The sequence below is a fragment of the Centropristis striata genome, chromosome 15, assembly GCF_030273125.1.
Source record: "Centropristis striata isolate RG_2023a ecotype Rhode Island chromosome 15, C.striata_1.0, whole genome shotgun sequence".
Classification (NCBI taxonomy): Eukaryota; Metazoa; Chordata; class Actinopteri; order Perciformes; family Serranidae; genus Centropristis; species Centropristis striata.
The window spans coordinates 3899032-3917190 of NC_081531.1; the positions used below are offsets into that span (position 1 = coordinate 3899032).

An 18159-nucleotide genomic window follows, 5' to 3' on the forward strand; every position below is an offset into this window, starting at 1 on the left:
ATGTAATATCCTCCAATATTCTCTAGGGTTGAAATTTGGAATTTTCCAGTATTTCAATGAGTGTCCTATTAAGGGTTAAACAAATTACCGTCACCTTTTATCTGTTCAGTCAGTCTCTCTAAGGGTAGAGCTGTATACCTGTTTGGTACCATTGTAGATTGTAACATTTTAAAAAATCCACATTTGCAAATGGATTGGTGTATTATTGGGTAGAATAGCTCAGGTCAATGCTGTTATTCTTCCTGTGCATGTATTATGTGCTCTCACTGCTCATTCTTCTCTGGTTGAATGTTGTGAAAAGCTTCATAACTGAAGTGAAATACTTTCCTGTAACCACAGTCATAATCCATGTGTCAACAGCTTCTCACTATATACAATAAATAATAAAAAAAAAACTTTACACTTGGAGTGAGAATCAGAATCTGAATTTGCCATAACTCACTGTTGCCGTGGTGACAGCTGAAGCAGGAGAAAAGTGGGTTCATTGTGACAGCAGAGAAATAGTTGAACAGTAAAGGTCAGAATAGAGTCTGAGGGGTTTGTGAATGTGTTGCTGCTGCTGCCTCTCTCTACCAAACAACACGGGGAATCAAAGTATTTGCCACCTGACTGAAGCCATCTTCCAGTTCTCTGTGTGAACAGTCCTCCAGGATACACTATTACAAGTTATTCTTTATTTTAAAGCCCACACACTAAGCTTGTTTATCAAAACTCCTCCTGTACTGTAGAGAGTGATGTCATTCTGTTGGTTCATAGAGATAATTTTTAAAAAACACAAAATGACCCAAAAAGAAACACAGAATTATAAAAAAAAGACACAAAATGATCCAAAAAGACACAAAATGACCAAAAAAAGACACAAAAAGACTTAAAAAAAAAGAAAAAAATTATTTAGAAAAGACACAAAATACCGAAAAAATACACAGAATTTCCAAAAAGACACAAAATTATAAAAAAAAGACACAGAATTACCAAAAAAAGACACAGAATTACCAAATAAGACACACTTTTTAAAAAAAAAAGACACAAAATCATTAAAAATGACACAAAGTTATTTAAAACAAGACACAAAATTACCAAAAAAAGGAATTAAAGGGACCTTCCACACACAACACGGTAAAGTGTCATTCATATAAAACTCACATTAAACTTTCATATCAAGGTGGGGGCCACAAAATATCATCACGAGGGCCACAATTGGCCCGCGGGCCGCGAGTTTGAGACCCATGCTCTATTAATGTATGTCCCTTGAAACATGTATACTAATTACAATATATTACAATCACCCACCTAGGACCTATTCTTCTAATTCTAAGTTAATAGTGTCCACTTTTCCTGTCATTCTGATATCATTGCAGTTTTTACTGTAAACTGTCCTGACAGCCTCATTAGAATGAACAGGGAGAGGACTGTCATCAGTGTGATTGCTGGAAGTGACACAGCACAATAAATCCCTTTTCTGTTTCCCTTTTCTTTTTTTTTTTTTTACAAAATTGTGCTTTGGGTGCCCAGTGGAATAATGAGAGAGATATTTGTCCGGTACATTGATGAATCCTCCTTTCATCCCAGCCTCAGTCCACTCATTAATCCTGCTGACAAAACAAAAAAAATCACAGTGTTTGGACCAACTGTGATCCTGGTGGACAGTGTTATAGTCCAGTCATCCCTATTGTTCATGTGTCACACTCAATCAGTCCCTCTGGGGACGTCTCTAGCTCCGCCCCTGTGTGTGAGAGGTCAAAGGTCAGAGCTGAGTGACCACTAGTGATAAGAGTGTGTTGTAGTATCAGAGGAGCTGCTGATTGGCTGTCAGCTTCAGTCCAGTAGCTGTTTATCTGCTGTTTGTCTAACAGGATGATAAGGAGAACGTGTCCTTGTTGAATATTTAAGAAGCTCAGAGATCCACTGCTTTGGTCTGGAATGTAGAACAACCTGTTTTATACAGGCTATGATAACAACACACACACACACACACACACACACACACACACACACAGAGTTAGAGGTGTTTATAGTGGCTGAGGCCTGAACTCAAGGAGAACTTCCTGTTGGATGTTACTTTGTCAGTTCTGATTCAAGACACACACATGTACAGTGTACAGACAAACACACACACAGACACACACACAGAGACATACACACACACACACACACACACACACACATACAGTGTACAGACAGTGAGACAAACACACACACAAAGTTAACACATAAACACACACATGCACGCACATTGTACACACACACAACATACATACACACACAGACACACACAGTGCACAAACACACACGGTGTACACACACACACACACACACACACAGACACACACAGTGTACACACAGTGAACAGACACACACATACACACACACACAGTGTACACACAGACACACACACAAACATACAGACAGACACATAGACACAAACACACATAGACACACACACACACACATAATGTACAGACATAGAGACACACACACACAAACAAACAAACGTAAACAGTGTACACACAGACACACAAACACACACACACATAAAATGTACACATAAACACACTTACACACACACATACACACAGTGTACACACAACATGCACACATACACACAGTGCACAAACACACACACACACACACACATGGTGTACACACAAACACTCACACACAGTGTATACATAGACACTTACACACACAGACATACACACTCACAAACACACACACACACACACACACACACGCACACACACACACACACACACACACACACACATACACACACACACACACATACACACACACACACACATTGTTCCTCTGCAGTGTTTTGCTTGGTGTGTCTCAGAGAGTGTAACTGTAAAGCGTCTCTCTGTCAGAGACAACAGATTATAACAGATCTGTGTATTCTCAGTGTTTATAACAGATCTGTGTATTCTCAGTGTTTATAACAGATCTGTGTATTCTCAGTGTTTATAACAGATCTGTGTATTCTCAGTGTTTATAACAGATCTGTGTATTCTCAGTGTTTATAACAGCTCTGTGTATTCTCAGTGTGTTATAATTAGCCCTCTCCTGAGTGTGTTGACAGCTTGTTGTGTTGAAGCTCTAGTTGTGATCCAGTAACAGGTTCAGCGTGGCCTCTTGCTCCTCAGCTACAGAGAAAACAGCGCTGACACCTTCCCTCTATGCTTTTGTCATTCATGAAGGGTAAATGGGGATTAAGCTGACATCCAATAAATTATTCATAGAGATTTTGTCTTACAAACAAGTCTGATGTGACTGGAACAAGTTAAAGCACTGGTGACGCTCTATTCATAGGGTTTTACTGAATCCTCGTTCCTCAAATGTCAAAACAGAAATGTGTCCTTGTTACTTTGAAATGGAAATGACAAAAAGATAGCTTGGACAGATCTGTCAGGATTAAATAAAGAAAAAAGAATAAAACGATGTTTATTCAGGAAAAAATAATAAGTGTGAGGCATCCAGGAGAAATCATTACAGCCATCAACCGTGTCTTCAGATGTCTGAGACGTGTTATTTATACGTCTGGAGACGTCTCCACATGTGTTTTCATGTCAAACAGCTCCCATTGACTCCATATGGACGTATTGAATACATGCATTGATTAACTGATAAGTGGATCTGCAAGTGGATTCAATTTTCCCTTTTTCTTTTCTTTTACTGGAGAAAAATGATTGACCAAAGTATTGACTCTGCCTGTAGAAAGGGTAACATTTTTTCAAGTCTATCTCAATTATTTATGTACATTGAAAGAGGTCATAACAGTTATATTAATAACAGGTTTTGCAAAATATATATATATATATATATATATATATATATATATGTAATATTTATATATATATATATATATATATATATATATATATATGTAATATTTATATATATATATATATATTAATACAAATAATAATAATAATAAAATAAAAAATATATATAAAAATATAAAATTAATAAAATATTAATTATAATATATATTGTTAATATTATTTTTACCACAACCTTTCAAATCAATCAAACCAATCAAAACATTCAAATCTGATGTAATTTTTTCTTGCATCCAACAAATCCCAAGAAATAATAATGTGCTTTACTATTTTTTTTTTTTAATTATAAAACAGTAAATTTGAGAATTCATGGACAACAATAATAATATATATAATAATTATATTTTAGCATTAAATATATAATTTGGGTCAAAGAGCTTCTACATACTGGTGTACCATTACAAATATATGTATACATATATATATATATATATATATATATATATATAATAAAAGTAAAATAATATTAACTATATATATATATATATATATATATATAGTTAATATTATTTTACCACAACCTCAACATGCAAATCTGATCTATTTTTATTTTCTCGCATCCAACAAAATACCCCATTACAAAAACCTACAACTCTCACTAAAACTAATAAAAACTAAACTAAAACTCTAAAAAAAAATTTTTTAAATTAAAACTAATAAAAACAGGGGAACTCACTCTTGAAACTCATTAAAACGAATGAAAAAACGTTTTAAAAATTAAAAAAGAAAAAAGAAAAAACTTCATGATATTTTTAAATTATGACTAAATGATTTTCTACGTGTAAATACACCACAGACAGCACAAACACCATGTTTTTGAAATTGAATAATTTATTTTGTTACTGTGGAACTCTGGTGATAATCAGCAGCTTGTTTGTGTTTGTGTTTACTGTTCATGTTCTATTATGTAAAGCATTGTCTGAGCCGTGCACAAGAGGACGTTGTTTACTATAAACTTCAAGAAGTGTTTACTTAGAGCAGAAATCACAACAACTTTTGAACCGCTGGAGACTCAAACTGATCTGCTGCTGCACAGAATTATGTATTTTTCTGTGAAATTCTATTGTCTAATCCAGGAGAACTTTACTCTGGATCCAGTTGGAATGAAATAAGACATACTTTTGCCTTGTCCGACATTATATTATTATAACTTTTACACTTCCCTCCAAGTTATTTTTCTTACCAAGGATGTAGGTGTCGTCTCTGTGGGTTTTTTAAGAAGTCCCTGTGATCATTTCAGTGTTTTTTCTGACTGATCTATAAAATGGAAAGGTTATAATGAAGGCTGCGTTCAGGTTTACACTCCATCTGTGTTCACCTTGGAGCAGCACTCTCACAGGAGTCGGCAATTTCCTCCCTGAACTGAGTGCTCTGTATTATAGATGTATCCTTCGCTTCTTCAGAGGCAATTTGCTCCTTTAAAAATTGCTGTGTAAAGTTTAACGCTAATCGCCGAGGGAGAACGCTTCGTTTTTTATGTCATCTACAGTCCTTAAAGCAGGGGTCTCATACTCAAAAAGACACAAAATGACCAAAAAAGACACAAAATTATAGAAAAAAACCTAAATTATTTTAAAAAGATACAAAATGACCAAAAAATGACACAAAATGACTAAAAAAAGACACAAAATGACAAAAAAAGACACAAAATGACAGAAAAAAAACAACTAAATTACTTAAAAAAAAGACACAAAATGACAAAAAAGACACAGGATGACAGAAAAAAACTAAATTACCAAAAAAAGACACAAAATTATTAAAAAAGACACAAAATTATTAAAAAAGACACAAGATTATTTTAAAAAAATACACAAAATTACCAAGAAAAGACACAAAATTACAAAAAAAGACACAAAATGACTGAAAAAACACTCAATTACTTTAAAAAAACACACAAAATGAAAAAAGACAAAATTACCAAAAAAGACACAGAATTACCAAAAAAGACATAAAATGACCAAAAAAAGACATAAAATTACAAAAAAAGACACAAAATTAAAATAAAGACACAAAATTATTAGAAAAAGATACACAATTATTAAAAAAAGACACAAAATGATTAGAAAAGACACAGAATTATTTAAAAAAGACAAAACTACCAAAAAAAGACACAAAATTACAAAAAAAGACACAAAAATATTAAAAAAGACACAAAATTACCAAAAAAAGACACAAAATTACCAAAAAAAGTTAATAAAGGGACCTTCCACACACAACACGGTAAAGTGCCATTCATATAAAACTCACATTAAACTTTCATATCAAGGTAGGGGCCACAAAATATCATCACGAGGGCCCCAATTGCCATGCCTTAAATCCTCCTGATACTTTTGCTTCAGCTGGCTTTAATTTACGTGAAATGCTTCTGAAAATATGTGTTCTTCAGCTCGCTGAGTGCTACAAGTGAACATTATGAAAGTGGAAACTAAACTCTCTTCCCAGAGATCCATTGCTCACAGACTTTAGTGAAAGAGTGCGTCTGTTGACCACCTGCTGAACAACTCTAACAGTAACGTCTCAGTAGCAGTGAGCAGAGCTGAGGATCTGTCCAATAGTTCATTTAGAGGACAGCTTGATTAAACAGTCTGCCTGCAGGAAGAAGACAGGAAGACATAACAGTCTCTAGCTGCTCAGAAATCAATACATATTTGCAGCAGCTCTGTTGTATACAGCACAATGTGCAAACACAATATAACTCAGCATGCTTTCAGGATTTAGTCTGAAGCAATTGGGTTCTAGTGCGGTTCTCCTCAAGAGTTCTAAGTGAGTGAAACTGTATTGTAACAAGCTGAAATCATTGTCAGGCTTGTTTTTAACACAATGATCAAATGAAGCTGTATATATCATATTTGATACACACGTTTTTGAGACCTCTTCATTGTCATTGTGATATTTTTTTTCCATGAAAAACCTGATGTATACAATCAGATAAATGCAGTACCTGGATAATGTACCAAGGATCAATAATTAATGCACCAGAGGGCAAAAGTTGACCTCAGTTTGACACTTTGTGCCGTCGCTACTGACCAGCTAATGCAACCTGCTAATGCTATCGGCTAATGCAATCGGCTAATGTGACCTGCTAATGTGACCTGCTAATGCGACCGGCTAATGTGACCTGCTAATGCGACCGGCTAATGTGACCTGCTAATGCGACCGGCTAATGTGACCTGCTAATGCGACCGGCTAATGTGACCTGCTAATGCGACCGACTAATGCGACCTGCTAATGCGACCGACTAATGTGATCTGCTGCTGAGACCAGCTAATGCGACCTGCCAATGCGACCGGCTAATGTGATCGGCTACTTTGACCGGCTACTGCAACCGGCTAATGTGACCGGCTAATGCGACCGACTAATGTGACCTGCTAATGCGACCGACTAAATGTGACCTGCTAATGCGACCGACTAATGCGACCGGCTAATGCGACCAGCAACTGCAACCGGCTAAAGCGACCGGCTTATGCAACCTGCTATTGCGACCGTTTAATGCGACGGGCTAATGCGACCAGCTAATGCGACCTGCTAATGCGACCGGCTAATGCGGACTGCTAATGCGACTGGCTGGAGCATGTGGAGCATGCGCATATGCGTTGTCTTGTCATACATGCCGGCGAAAATCAAATTCCAATCGCATTATCTGGTTGTTTTAATCGGAGTTGGAGAACTCCAACATTAGTCAGACTAACCGTGTGTTCAGACCGGACGTGTAGTGAATTTTCGCGTCGCGTTACTCGCGCGATCAACTCGCGCGAGTAAATAACTCGCGAATTTTCGCCCAAGAGACTATTTAGCGCCAAATAATTCCGTCCATTTCATTCTGTCATCAACCATGACAAGCATAGCGTCCCTGTACCTGCTCTGGAAGTCCGAGATACGTTGGAAAACACGCCGTCGTGTCTGGGTGAGTGACATCATCCGGAGGCGCACTCAGCACGGAGAGAGGACCGCAGAGTACTTCCACCTTTTTCCCTCCTGCCGACCCACTCCTCCTCCTTCCTGCCTCTTTTCTCCTCTCTCTCATGTATGTATCTCGGACACTGTCGTCCAGAATCTCAACGCTGATAGGCTGTCCCGACACAGCGTCACGCGAATATTTTGCCAAAGTTGAATTTATTGAACTCACGCGAATTCGCGTTGTTTCATTCGCGCCGCGACATTCGCGTCAATCGCGGCATTCGCGTCGCGCGAAACCCGCGATTCGCGCCGCCGGCAAAAATTTGCGTCTATTCGCGTGTTTGCATTGACTTTGTATGTAATCTTGTCGCGCGAAATATTCGCTACGCGTCCGGTCTGAACACACCGTAACACTTTTACATGCACTTCAGTTGTCCAGTTATAGTCGGATTAAGGCAATAATTTGTTTTTTTTCAAGAGCATGGCAGATGTGTTGAAGATAAACAAACTGAGCAACAAATTGCACGAAAATAATAATAATAGATGTAGCAAAAATGATTTGCTGGTTCCACTGGTGGATCTGTCATTACTGCATGAAAACTTCATATCAGCAGATGTATGATGTTGTGTTACATGGAAAAAAAATATTTTGTATGTTTGAGAAAAATGTTCAAAGGAAAGTCAAAGTTTTAATTGCCTAAAAAGTTTATGTTTTATACATTTTTTTTTGTTCAAGAAAAACAAACTGTAACCAACAAATTGCACAAAAAGACCTGATGTATCAAATATGATACACATTAGAATTCATACATGCAAATTGATATTTATTCATTTAATTTTTTTTCCAGCAGGTTTATAAACACTCCAGTTTAAAAAAATATATAATTTTCTGGCAATTATTTCATGGTTCAGGCTTGAAAGGGAGAATATATCACTATAATGACTTTCCTGCTTTAGAAACCTTTTTTTAAACTGCTGAGGCAAAAAAAGAACAGCAAATTAAACAAATTTAGAGAGTTTGGAAACATTCTTCTATTTCCCAGCCTGCCCATGTATGTATTTTTACCTTAATGTATAATTAAGTTAGGCCTTACCTCACCTGTTTAATATTTCAATATCGCCTGTCTCAGTTGGAGCTCCACAGCATTTAGTCGAGCTGTTTAAACCAGAGAGAGAAGTCACGGGGTCAAACAGCAAACAGTGTAACTGGAGCTGCAGATTGCAGCGTTACAGCAGACGGCGAGAGGAATAAACGGATGTTTTACGCTCAGATGGTCTTTGGGTGCGCTCAACCTCACAGAACCAACATGTTCTACCACCATGGTCCACCTATGGAGGATTTCGGTTAGACCAGACCAGATATTTCTGCATATATGTTGCAAGTAAGACGCCATTTGACCACATAACTTCTCCTTTTTTTATGCTACATGGCTTAACCCTCTGGAGTCACCAGAAGCGCCTAAGCAGAAAATGGCATAAAATAAAGACACAAAATTACTGAAAAAAGACACACAATGAACAAAAAAAAGCCACAGAAGAAGACACAAAATGACCAAAAAAAGACACAAAATGACAAAAAAAAGACACAAAATGACCAAAAAAGACACAAAATAAGTAAAAAAAGACACAAATTGACCAAAAAGGACACAAAATGTCTTTCAAAGACACAAAATGAACAAAAAAAGACACAAAATGACCACAAAAAAAAAACACAGAAGAAGACACAAAATGACAAAAAAGACACAAAAATACATTAAATGACTTACAAAGACACAAAGGTTGCTAAAAAAAGACACAAAATAACCAAAAAAAACACAGAAGAAGACACAAAATGACTAAAAAAAGACACAAAAAGACAAAATGACTTACAAAGACAAAAAAAGGGCTAAAAAAGACAAAAAAAGACACAAAATAACCAAAAAAACGCAGAAGAAGACACAAAATGACAAAAAAAGACACAAAAATATAATAAATGACTTACAAAGACACAAAAGGGCTAAAAAAAAGAGACAAAAAAGACACAAAATAACCAAAAAAAACACAGAAGAAGACACAAAATAACCAAAAAAAACACAGAAGAAGACACAAAATGACAAAAAAAGACACAAAATGACCCAAAAAAGAAACAAAATAACTACAAAGACACAAAATGACCAAAAAAAACGAAACAAAATAACTAAAAAAGACACAATAAAAGACGAAAAATGACACAAAAAGACACAAAATGACCAAAGTTGTTAGCTAAACACACAAGACACAAATAAAATAGAGTCCCACTAGAATAAAAACCAGGGCTGGATGACAGGATCACACACAATCACAAGATCACATTTGTTGGTTTTTCTTTGTTTATTTTTGAAACTTGTTGATATATTACTTGTGTTTATAATTTAGCCAAGTTGTAGGCTAATCCATAGCTTGGTCGGTGGTGTCTGCTCTGCTTGGAGTGTGACATCAGGCTACAATAAGCCTATCTTTATACTCTACATGTGGTGGAGGTGCCTCTGTTTTCACCCCCGGCCCTTTAAAAAGTGTGTAAAGCCCCTGAGCTTCTTCTTCTTCAGGCAGTGATGAATAATAAGAAGTGCTGATATCCTCTGTGAAGGACTGAGTGGAGTGGGCAGGAAATAACAGAGATCACTCTGCTCTCTGCTCTCTCTCACCCAGCTCACTCAATTAATCATGACACTGATTCAATTTGCATATAAACATAATTTCCTTTTATTGATGCGCGTGCTGCAAAAGAGGATATTGACTTTATGCTGTTTAAAAAAATCTGTTATGTTGCAGGGTATAATTCATATCTTTATGTTCAAAAACAAGTGCTGTGGTGAAGTGCTTGTATTATTCATTGGGAACAGTTTGACATTCGTCAGAGGAACAGAGACGCTGATGTCTCATAGTGGAACGTAACGTAACATCCTCCTTGTTCAACACTGGAACCACACGAGTAGAGTGTGAGTCATTGTACCTCTACACATCACACACTCATTAACCCTCTGGAGTCCACGAAAGCACTGGAGCACGACTTCTTCGTCAAAAAAAGACACAAAAATGACCAAAAAATACACAAAAAGAGACAAAATGACTAAAAAAAGAGACAAAATGACTTGAAAAAAGACACAAAATGACCAAAAAAGACACAAAATTACTAAAAAAAAAAGACACAAGAGACACAAAATGACCAAAAAGACACAAAAAATGACACAAAATGACTAAAAAAAGACAGAAAATGACTAAAAAAAGACACAAAATGACAAAAAAAAGACACAAAATTACTAAGAAAGACACAAAAAAGACACAAAATAACTAAAATAAGACACAACAGACACAAAATGACCAAAAAGACACAAAAAATGACACAAGATTACAAAAAGTCACAAAATGACCAAAAAAAAGACTCAACAGACACAAAAAAGACGCAAAATAACTAAAAAAAAACACAAAAAATGACACAAAATTTAAAAAAAGACACAAAATTACTAAAAAAAAGACAAAATTACACAAAATTACAAAAAAAGACACAATAACAGACATTGGTTATTTTGTGTCTTTTTTTGGGGTCATTGTGTGTCTTTTTTGAATAATTGTGTCTTTTTTGGTCATTTTGTTTATTTTTTAAGTAATTTAGTTTTTTTCAGTCATTTTGTGTCTCTTTTGGTCATTTTGTGTCTTTTTTTTTAAATAATTTTGTGTCTTTTTTGCTAAATCTATGTATTTTTTTGTCATTTTGTGTATTTTTTGGTCATTTTGTGTCTTTTTTTGGTCATTTTGATACTGCCTCCAGCGGCCCCCAGGTAATTAGAGTTTGAGACCCCTGGTTTAACTCCTCTGTTAGCACCTTCAGAGGTGTCACCTCTGAAGGTGATCCGGGGTCACCTGATCCCCTCTTTCCCCTCTGGCGTGTTCAGATTGCAGGTGAAACATTACAGAGACATAAATATGGCGGCTTAAAGCTGCAGTGATGTGAAAAGGGCTAATGAGACACAAGTGTGTGGCACATTAGGGCAGGTGTGAGTCATCAAGGGAAACACGAGGAGCAGCGAGGGAAGAAACGAGACGAGACGTGAGTGACAAAATCAAACAGGAAAGATGAAAACTGCAACATGAGGACAGAACAGGGAACAGACAATAAACAGCTGTGATTGGCTCCTCACATCTCTAGTTGTTGGAAATCTTTACAGTGAGGACGGATTCACTGAAGTTGTTTTATTGTTCATTAGTACAGTTACATGTTGGCTTTTTTAACAACCTGGTTTCACATAAACAAATAATTAAATCTGGATATGTGTGTGGGTTGTTGTTTTTTTTGCATTGAATGCATTTTTAAATTAAATCACAATGTCACAATATAAAACAAGTTTGGAACTTTAGGGAAGCAATTAACCTTAATATTCATAAACACTTCTAACTCCAGCACAGAATTCTTGCAGATTTTTAAAGTATATATATATATATAAATATATATATATATATATATATATATATATATATATATATATATACATATATATATAAATATATATATATATATATATATATATATATACATATATATATATATATATATATATATACATATATATATATATATATATATACTTTAAAAATCTGCAAGAATTCTTGCATACTGCAAAAAGCCACCACTCAAAAAGAAGAAAAAAAAGTACAAAAATTACGTTTATTTTGCTCAAAAATAGCAAAAATATCTGCCAATGGAACAAGAATATTTGGCTTGTCAAGACTTTTCAAAACAAGTAAAAAATATCTAATCTTAACAAACCCAAAAATACCTTAGACTTAGTGTATTCTAACTAATAAAAACACATTTTTTTATTGTTGTTGTTAAACGTTTCATGTTAAATGTTTAAATATCAAGTGTCAATTTACAGCTATGTTCCAATGTACTACTTAATTACATTCATACTACACAACAATACGCTCTTCTATTGTTTCATTGATAATAAAACAATTGGTTCCATCTGGCTGCTTGTTTTAAGTATAGTATATGTATGGGCTTCCTTGAACTACCGGGACTTATAGGAGGCAGACAAACACAACAACAACAACAACAACAACAACAAAGAAGAGAAAAAAATATGATTCTTAAATTCTTAAATTAACACATTTTGTATTTCCTTCCACAGTTCCACCAAAAATCATCAACCTGTCAAAAGACATCGTGGTGAACGAGGGCTCCAACGTCACCCTGATGTGCCAAGCCAGCGGGAAACCAGAGCCCGCCATCAGCTGGAAGCTCATCTCCCCTTCAGGTAACCTGCTAGTCCTGTAGATCACTGGTTCCCAACCTTTTTCCTGAGGGACCCACATTTTTACCATTGTAAACTTTGGTGACCCCCCATTGTCCATTGGTTCTATGAAGCCGAACTCAATGTAACTTTCATGGTAGCCTCTCTTTTTCTTTTTGAGATATTCAGCATTCTCGTCTCGCTGACACTTCCCCGTTTTTCCATTAGCTCTGTGTTTCTGTTGTTAGGTGAGGTTACCGCTTGGTGAGGTTACCGCTAGGTGAGGTTACCTCTAGGTGAGGTTACCGCTAGGTGAGGTTACCTCTAGGCGAGGTTACCGCTAGGTGAGGTTACCTCTAGGTGAGGTTACCGCTAGGTGAGGTTACCTCTAGGTGAGGTTACCTCTAGGTGAGGTTACCTCTAGGTGAGGTTACCACTAGGTGAGGTTACCTCTAGGTATGGTTACTGCCAGTTGAGGTTACCGCTAGATGAGGTTACCGCCAGTTGAGGTTACCGCTAGGTGAGATTACCGCTTGGTGAGATTACCGCTTGGTGAGGTTACCGCTCGGTGAGGTTACCGCTCGGTGAGGTTACCTCTAGGTGAGGTTACCTCTAGGTGAGGTTATCGCTAGGTGAGGTTACCTCTAGGTGAGGTTACCGCTAGGTGAGGTTACCGCTAGGTGAGGTTACCGCTAGGTGAGGTTACCTCTAGCTGAGGTTACCACTAGGTGAAGTTACCGCTAGGTGAAGTTACCACTAGGTGAGGTTACCTCTAGGTGAGGTTACCACTAGGTGAAGTTACCACTAGGTGAGGTTACCTCTAGGTGAGGTTACCTCTAGGTGAGGTTACCTCTAGGCGAGGTTACCACTAGGCGAGGTTACCGCTCAGTGAGGTTACCTCTAGGTGAGGTTACCGCTAGGTGAGGTTTCCGCTAGGTGAGGTTACCGCTAGGTGAGGTTACCACTAGGTGAGGTTACCGCTAGGTGAGGTTACCGCTAGGTGAGGTTACCACTAGGTGAGGTTACCTCTAGGTGAGGTTACCACTATGTGAGGTTACCGCTAGGTGAGGTTACCTGTGTATACTGCAGGAGGGATGTTACACATGTCCTTATTTTCGCGATATAGCCTTTATTTTTAAACTTTTCTATGGTGGTTTTTCTATTTAAATAAATGAATAAACGTTTAATGTAGCCCTTATTTAGTTGTTTTTGTCCCACTAATTAATTAAATGCTGACTCATCTATATTTAACACATTAGATTTATTACACCCCTTAAAATCAATCTATTGGGAATCATTGCTGTAAATAACACTGTGCTACGGATCAGTTTTCTGCTTCATTCACACTTCCATCCTGATGTTTTCACACGTTGATCTTAAGTTTTGTTCGCTGCTGCCTCTGTTCCTCTCTCCTCTCTTTGTTTATCTCCCCATCTCTGACTTTGTTTGACCCCTGGTGGATTTCTCGCTTCACTTATTACCCATCATTACCTGTTTCCAGATCATCATTACAACATAATTGTTCGCAGGAAAGTAAACTGACCCTGTTGTTATTGGACTAATTAATTAGGATAATAGGATGAATGTAAATGTTCTCGAGGCGCTTTGAATGACAGGATTAATGCAGAGAAAATTAACAGTGTGTGGCGCATTATGCATTTACAAGCACGCCATGGCAACTATGTCCAAACTCAGGGTAGTTGCATTGTGCATGCACAGTGGAATTATTATACCGAAGGATAAAGGAAACTAAAAGCTCTTCTTGTATTCTGGTGTGTGCATGCTTCATATAATCAGCCAAGATGTTTGCATTCATAATGAGCTACATGTGAAAGCCGGAGCTTTTGTGCTTTCATCTGTGCTGTTCATTGTTTTGAAGCCTCGATTAGGGAATTGAAGTGTTAATATGACACAAGTGTGACTGACCTGTCTGTGAGGAGATAAGCAGGGAGAGGGGCCATTGATTAGCTCCCATTTGTGAAATGCTACATGCTTGTGCATACATTATTATGCAGGCTGTGCAGAAAGGACTGTTGGACTTCTTTGTTCTCTGTCTTGTGTTTAACTCTATGGAGTCTTGGACTATTTTGTCCATTTTTGAATCCTTTTCATGTTTTTTCGTGTCTTTTTTTGTCTATTTGTGTCTTTTTTTGGTCATTTTGTGTCTGTTTTTGTGTTTTGTTTTAGTTATTTTGTGTCTTTTTTGTCAATTTGTGCCTTTTTTTGTTATTTTGTGTCTTTTTTTAAGTCATTTTGTGTCTTTTTGTAGTTATTTTGTGTCTTTTTTGTCATTTTGTCTCTTTTTGTCATTTTGTGTCATTTTGTGTCTTTTTTTAGTCATTTTGTGTCTTTGTTGTGTCATTTTGTGTCTATTGTTGTACTAAAGTAGCTGTATGGGAACAGAGGCCGAGGGGAACTAACTAGTGGGCGGAGCCAAAACACTCAGCAACTTTATAAAAAGCACTCAGTGGAATCACGCCTTATATTAACAACAGGATATGAGTCAGTCTCCCATCCACCACATGATGGTGTTGTATATTGTACATTTTTGTTGCTCAGCAATTGGATTGCAATGCACACTCTAGTTTGAGTGACAAACAGTTTCAGTTTCAAACAGCAACCAATAAAGCTTTATGTTTAATGAGTGAGTGTCTCTGTCTCAGGCTGCTCCACTGCTGCTGTCTGCCCGGCATACTAAGTCACCAACAGTACTCCTCTTCTGCTATATTATCTCAGACTGGAGGTAAAATCCTGCCTGACCTGGTCGGATCAACTAATAAAGAGACTTCTTGCATGCAGCGGTAGACGACTTGCCTTTATCACGACACATTTGCCAAACACAAGAAATATTATTCTTCAGTATTGTTAAAAAGTGAAGGAAAAAACAGTAATATATGATAATAAAATACAGAAAAGAACTTATTTTTGTTCAGTTGTGGCCCACTGCTATATGTAAATCAATCACTCTTGTTAAACTTATAATAAATAGTTGGTAGTAAATGTTCTTCCCTGCAATACAACCATTGAAACAGCAACTGTGCTGGAACACTGATGCCCCTGGTGTCAAAAAGAAACAATTAAGAGTTTTAAAAGTGCTTCAGTGTAGGAGTGGGACTAGTGCTAGAAACAGGAACTGTGCTGAGGCAAGTAATGCCTCCCGTGTCTACGAGGAATGGTTTATGAGTCATGAAAGAGGTCATGGTTTATGTATAGGGGGTTGGACAAACCTGCCACAAGAGCCGACAACAAACATTTGCATGGCCAAAGTAAAGCTTAACCCATAAGAACCTATGGTGACACCCATGTAACAAACACTTTAAATCTTCTATAATCTCCCATGTTCAGCTTTATGCTTCACATTAACTCATTAAATCCCTAAGAGACGTATACTCAACACCCTGGTGTGGTGACAGTCATGTGACTTTGACAATAATGTTGCTGTGACTGGAAACAGAAATGTGAAAAAGTAGCTAATTTTAAAAAGCTTATTTTTTGTGACGAGGCTAAGTTTAAACCCATTTAACAATTCTAATCTGTTAATAGTTTGTCCTGTATTGCATTTAACTTGTTCTGACCATATTTCTTGCACAAATTAAAGTCACAATTTTGATAAATGTTATGGTAAAAAGGTACATTTCTTAAATTTAAGTCTTTGTAAGCAGAAAATGTGTCTAGTTTTTTTCTATTTTAAAATAAGAAATATCATAAACATAAAGACCATTAACGCCCATTGTAATGTTTATGTCTCATCACAGATCTTTGACATTTAGGGGTAGAATTTTTTTTTAAAACATCAGAAATGTGTTCTATGTGGTCCACTTATAGCACACATCCTTAAAGGATAACTGGCTCTGGGTTCTTATGGGTTAAACTCATTTCACCTGTGTGGACAGCCATGAGTATTGTTATCAAATTATTTCGACTGAACTACTAAAAGACACAAAATGACCAAAAAAAGATACAAAATGACTAAAAAAAGACACAAAATGACCAAAAAAGACACAAAATGACTAAAACAGACACAAATGACTAAAAAAAGACACAAATGACTAAAAAAGACACAAAAAAAGTATGGGACAACTTAAGTCTAATTCAGAAAAACTGTTGATCATTAGTCTGAATTAGACTTCACATTACACAGCTTGTTGTCTTGACCCGTGGGTTGAGCCTGTTCACGTTTTATACATTCTTTGGTTCAGATTACTAGAAACATCAGTGGTTCAGGCAGGTAAACAGTGACAAAGCAGCATTCTGAATAAATAAATGATTAATTACTACAGAAATATTGTGTACAACCATGCGTACATCTCTTTCTCTTTTTTATCTCTCAAACACACCACAACATTGCAGCCTTTTTCTCCTCTCCCCAACACACAGATACACTCTTCCTCTCTTTCCTTCTCAAACACACACACCACCACCATTCCTTCTCTTAACCCGTGTCTTGTGCGCTCACATCCAGGTATTTAGCATGCTAGATATCTGGACTGTGTCGGCGTGGCCCTCGGCAGGTGTCTTTGAACACTTCACACATGGCTGTCAGCCAACGCTGATCTGGGGTTTTTGTCGGGAAGCTCAAAAAAACTGTCGGTGAGCGTAAAATCAGAGCTGAAGTCAGGCTGTGTAGTCGACATTAAAGGTCTGATTTAATAACGGTGCTGGATGGAGAGTTCACTAAAGCTCACAGATACTATAAATGGCTGCTCCAGATTGCAGGATAGTCTAGTCCAGGAGTTGTTGGGACATTTCAGTTTGACCCACTAACTGCTGATGCTGCCTGAGGGAAAGACAAAGGAGCTAAAGTCACCAGGATTCATCCTCTGGGCACCATGAGCGTCTACTGATGGTGGTAATCCATCCAATAGTTTATTTATCAACATCGTTTTTCATATGTAGGCTCACCTTGTTAGTGACCTGTCAATCAAAGGCAGCCCCGCCCCGAATCATACGATTCTTTATCTTCTATTTTCTTCTAAATGGGGCCATTATTTACACTATTAACATCAGATTGTCTTGAAGAAGATTTTTTACTAGTGATTGAGACCATAGTGTCAACATTTCTGAGGTCATAAATCAAGTGATAAGTTTTTTCATTTTGCATTGCAATGAATGGACTAAAATGTTTTTGCAGCCACACAAATTTTCGGTAGAATGCAGCTTAGGTCACTTCCTGG

General features: G+C 36.9%; 1 protein-coding gene across 3 annotated transcripts in view; it reads left to right on the forward strand.

Moving 5' to 3' along the window:
* The window catches only part of ntm (neurotrimin), a 702168-nt gene that overhangs the window by 649048 nt on the left and 34961 nt on the right, over window positions 1-18159 (forward strand). For all 3 annotated transcript variants that reach the window (XM_059351046.1, XM_059351045.1, XM_059351047.1), the window contains one exon: window positions 12884-13009. In XM_059351046.1, the coding sequence (XP_059207029.1) occupies window positions 12884-13009 (126 nt within the window). The remainder of the gene's footprint in view (window positions 1-12883; window positions 13010-18159) is intronic.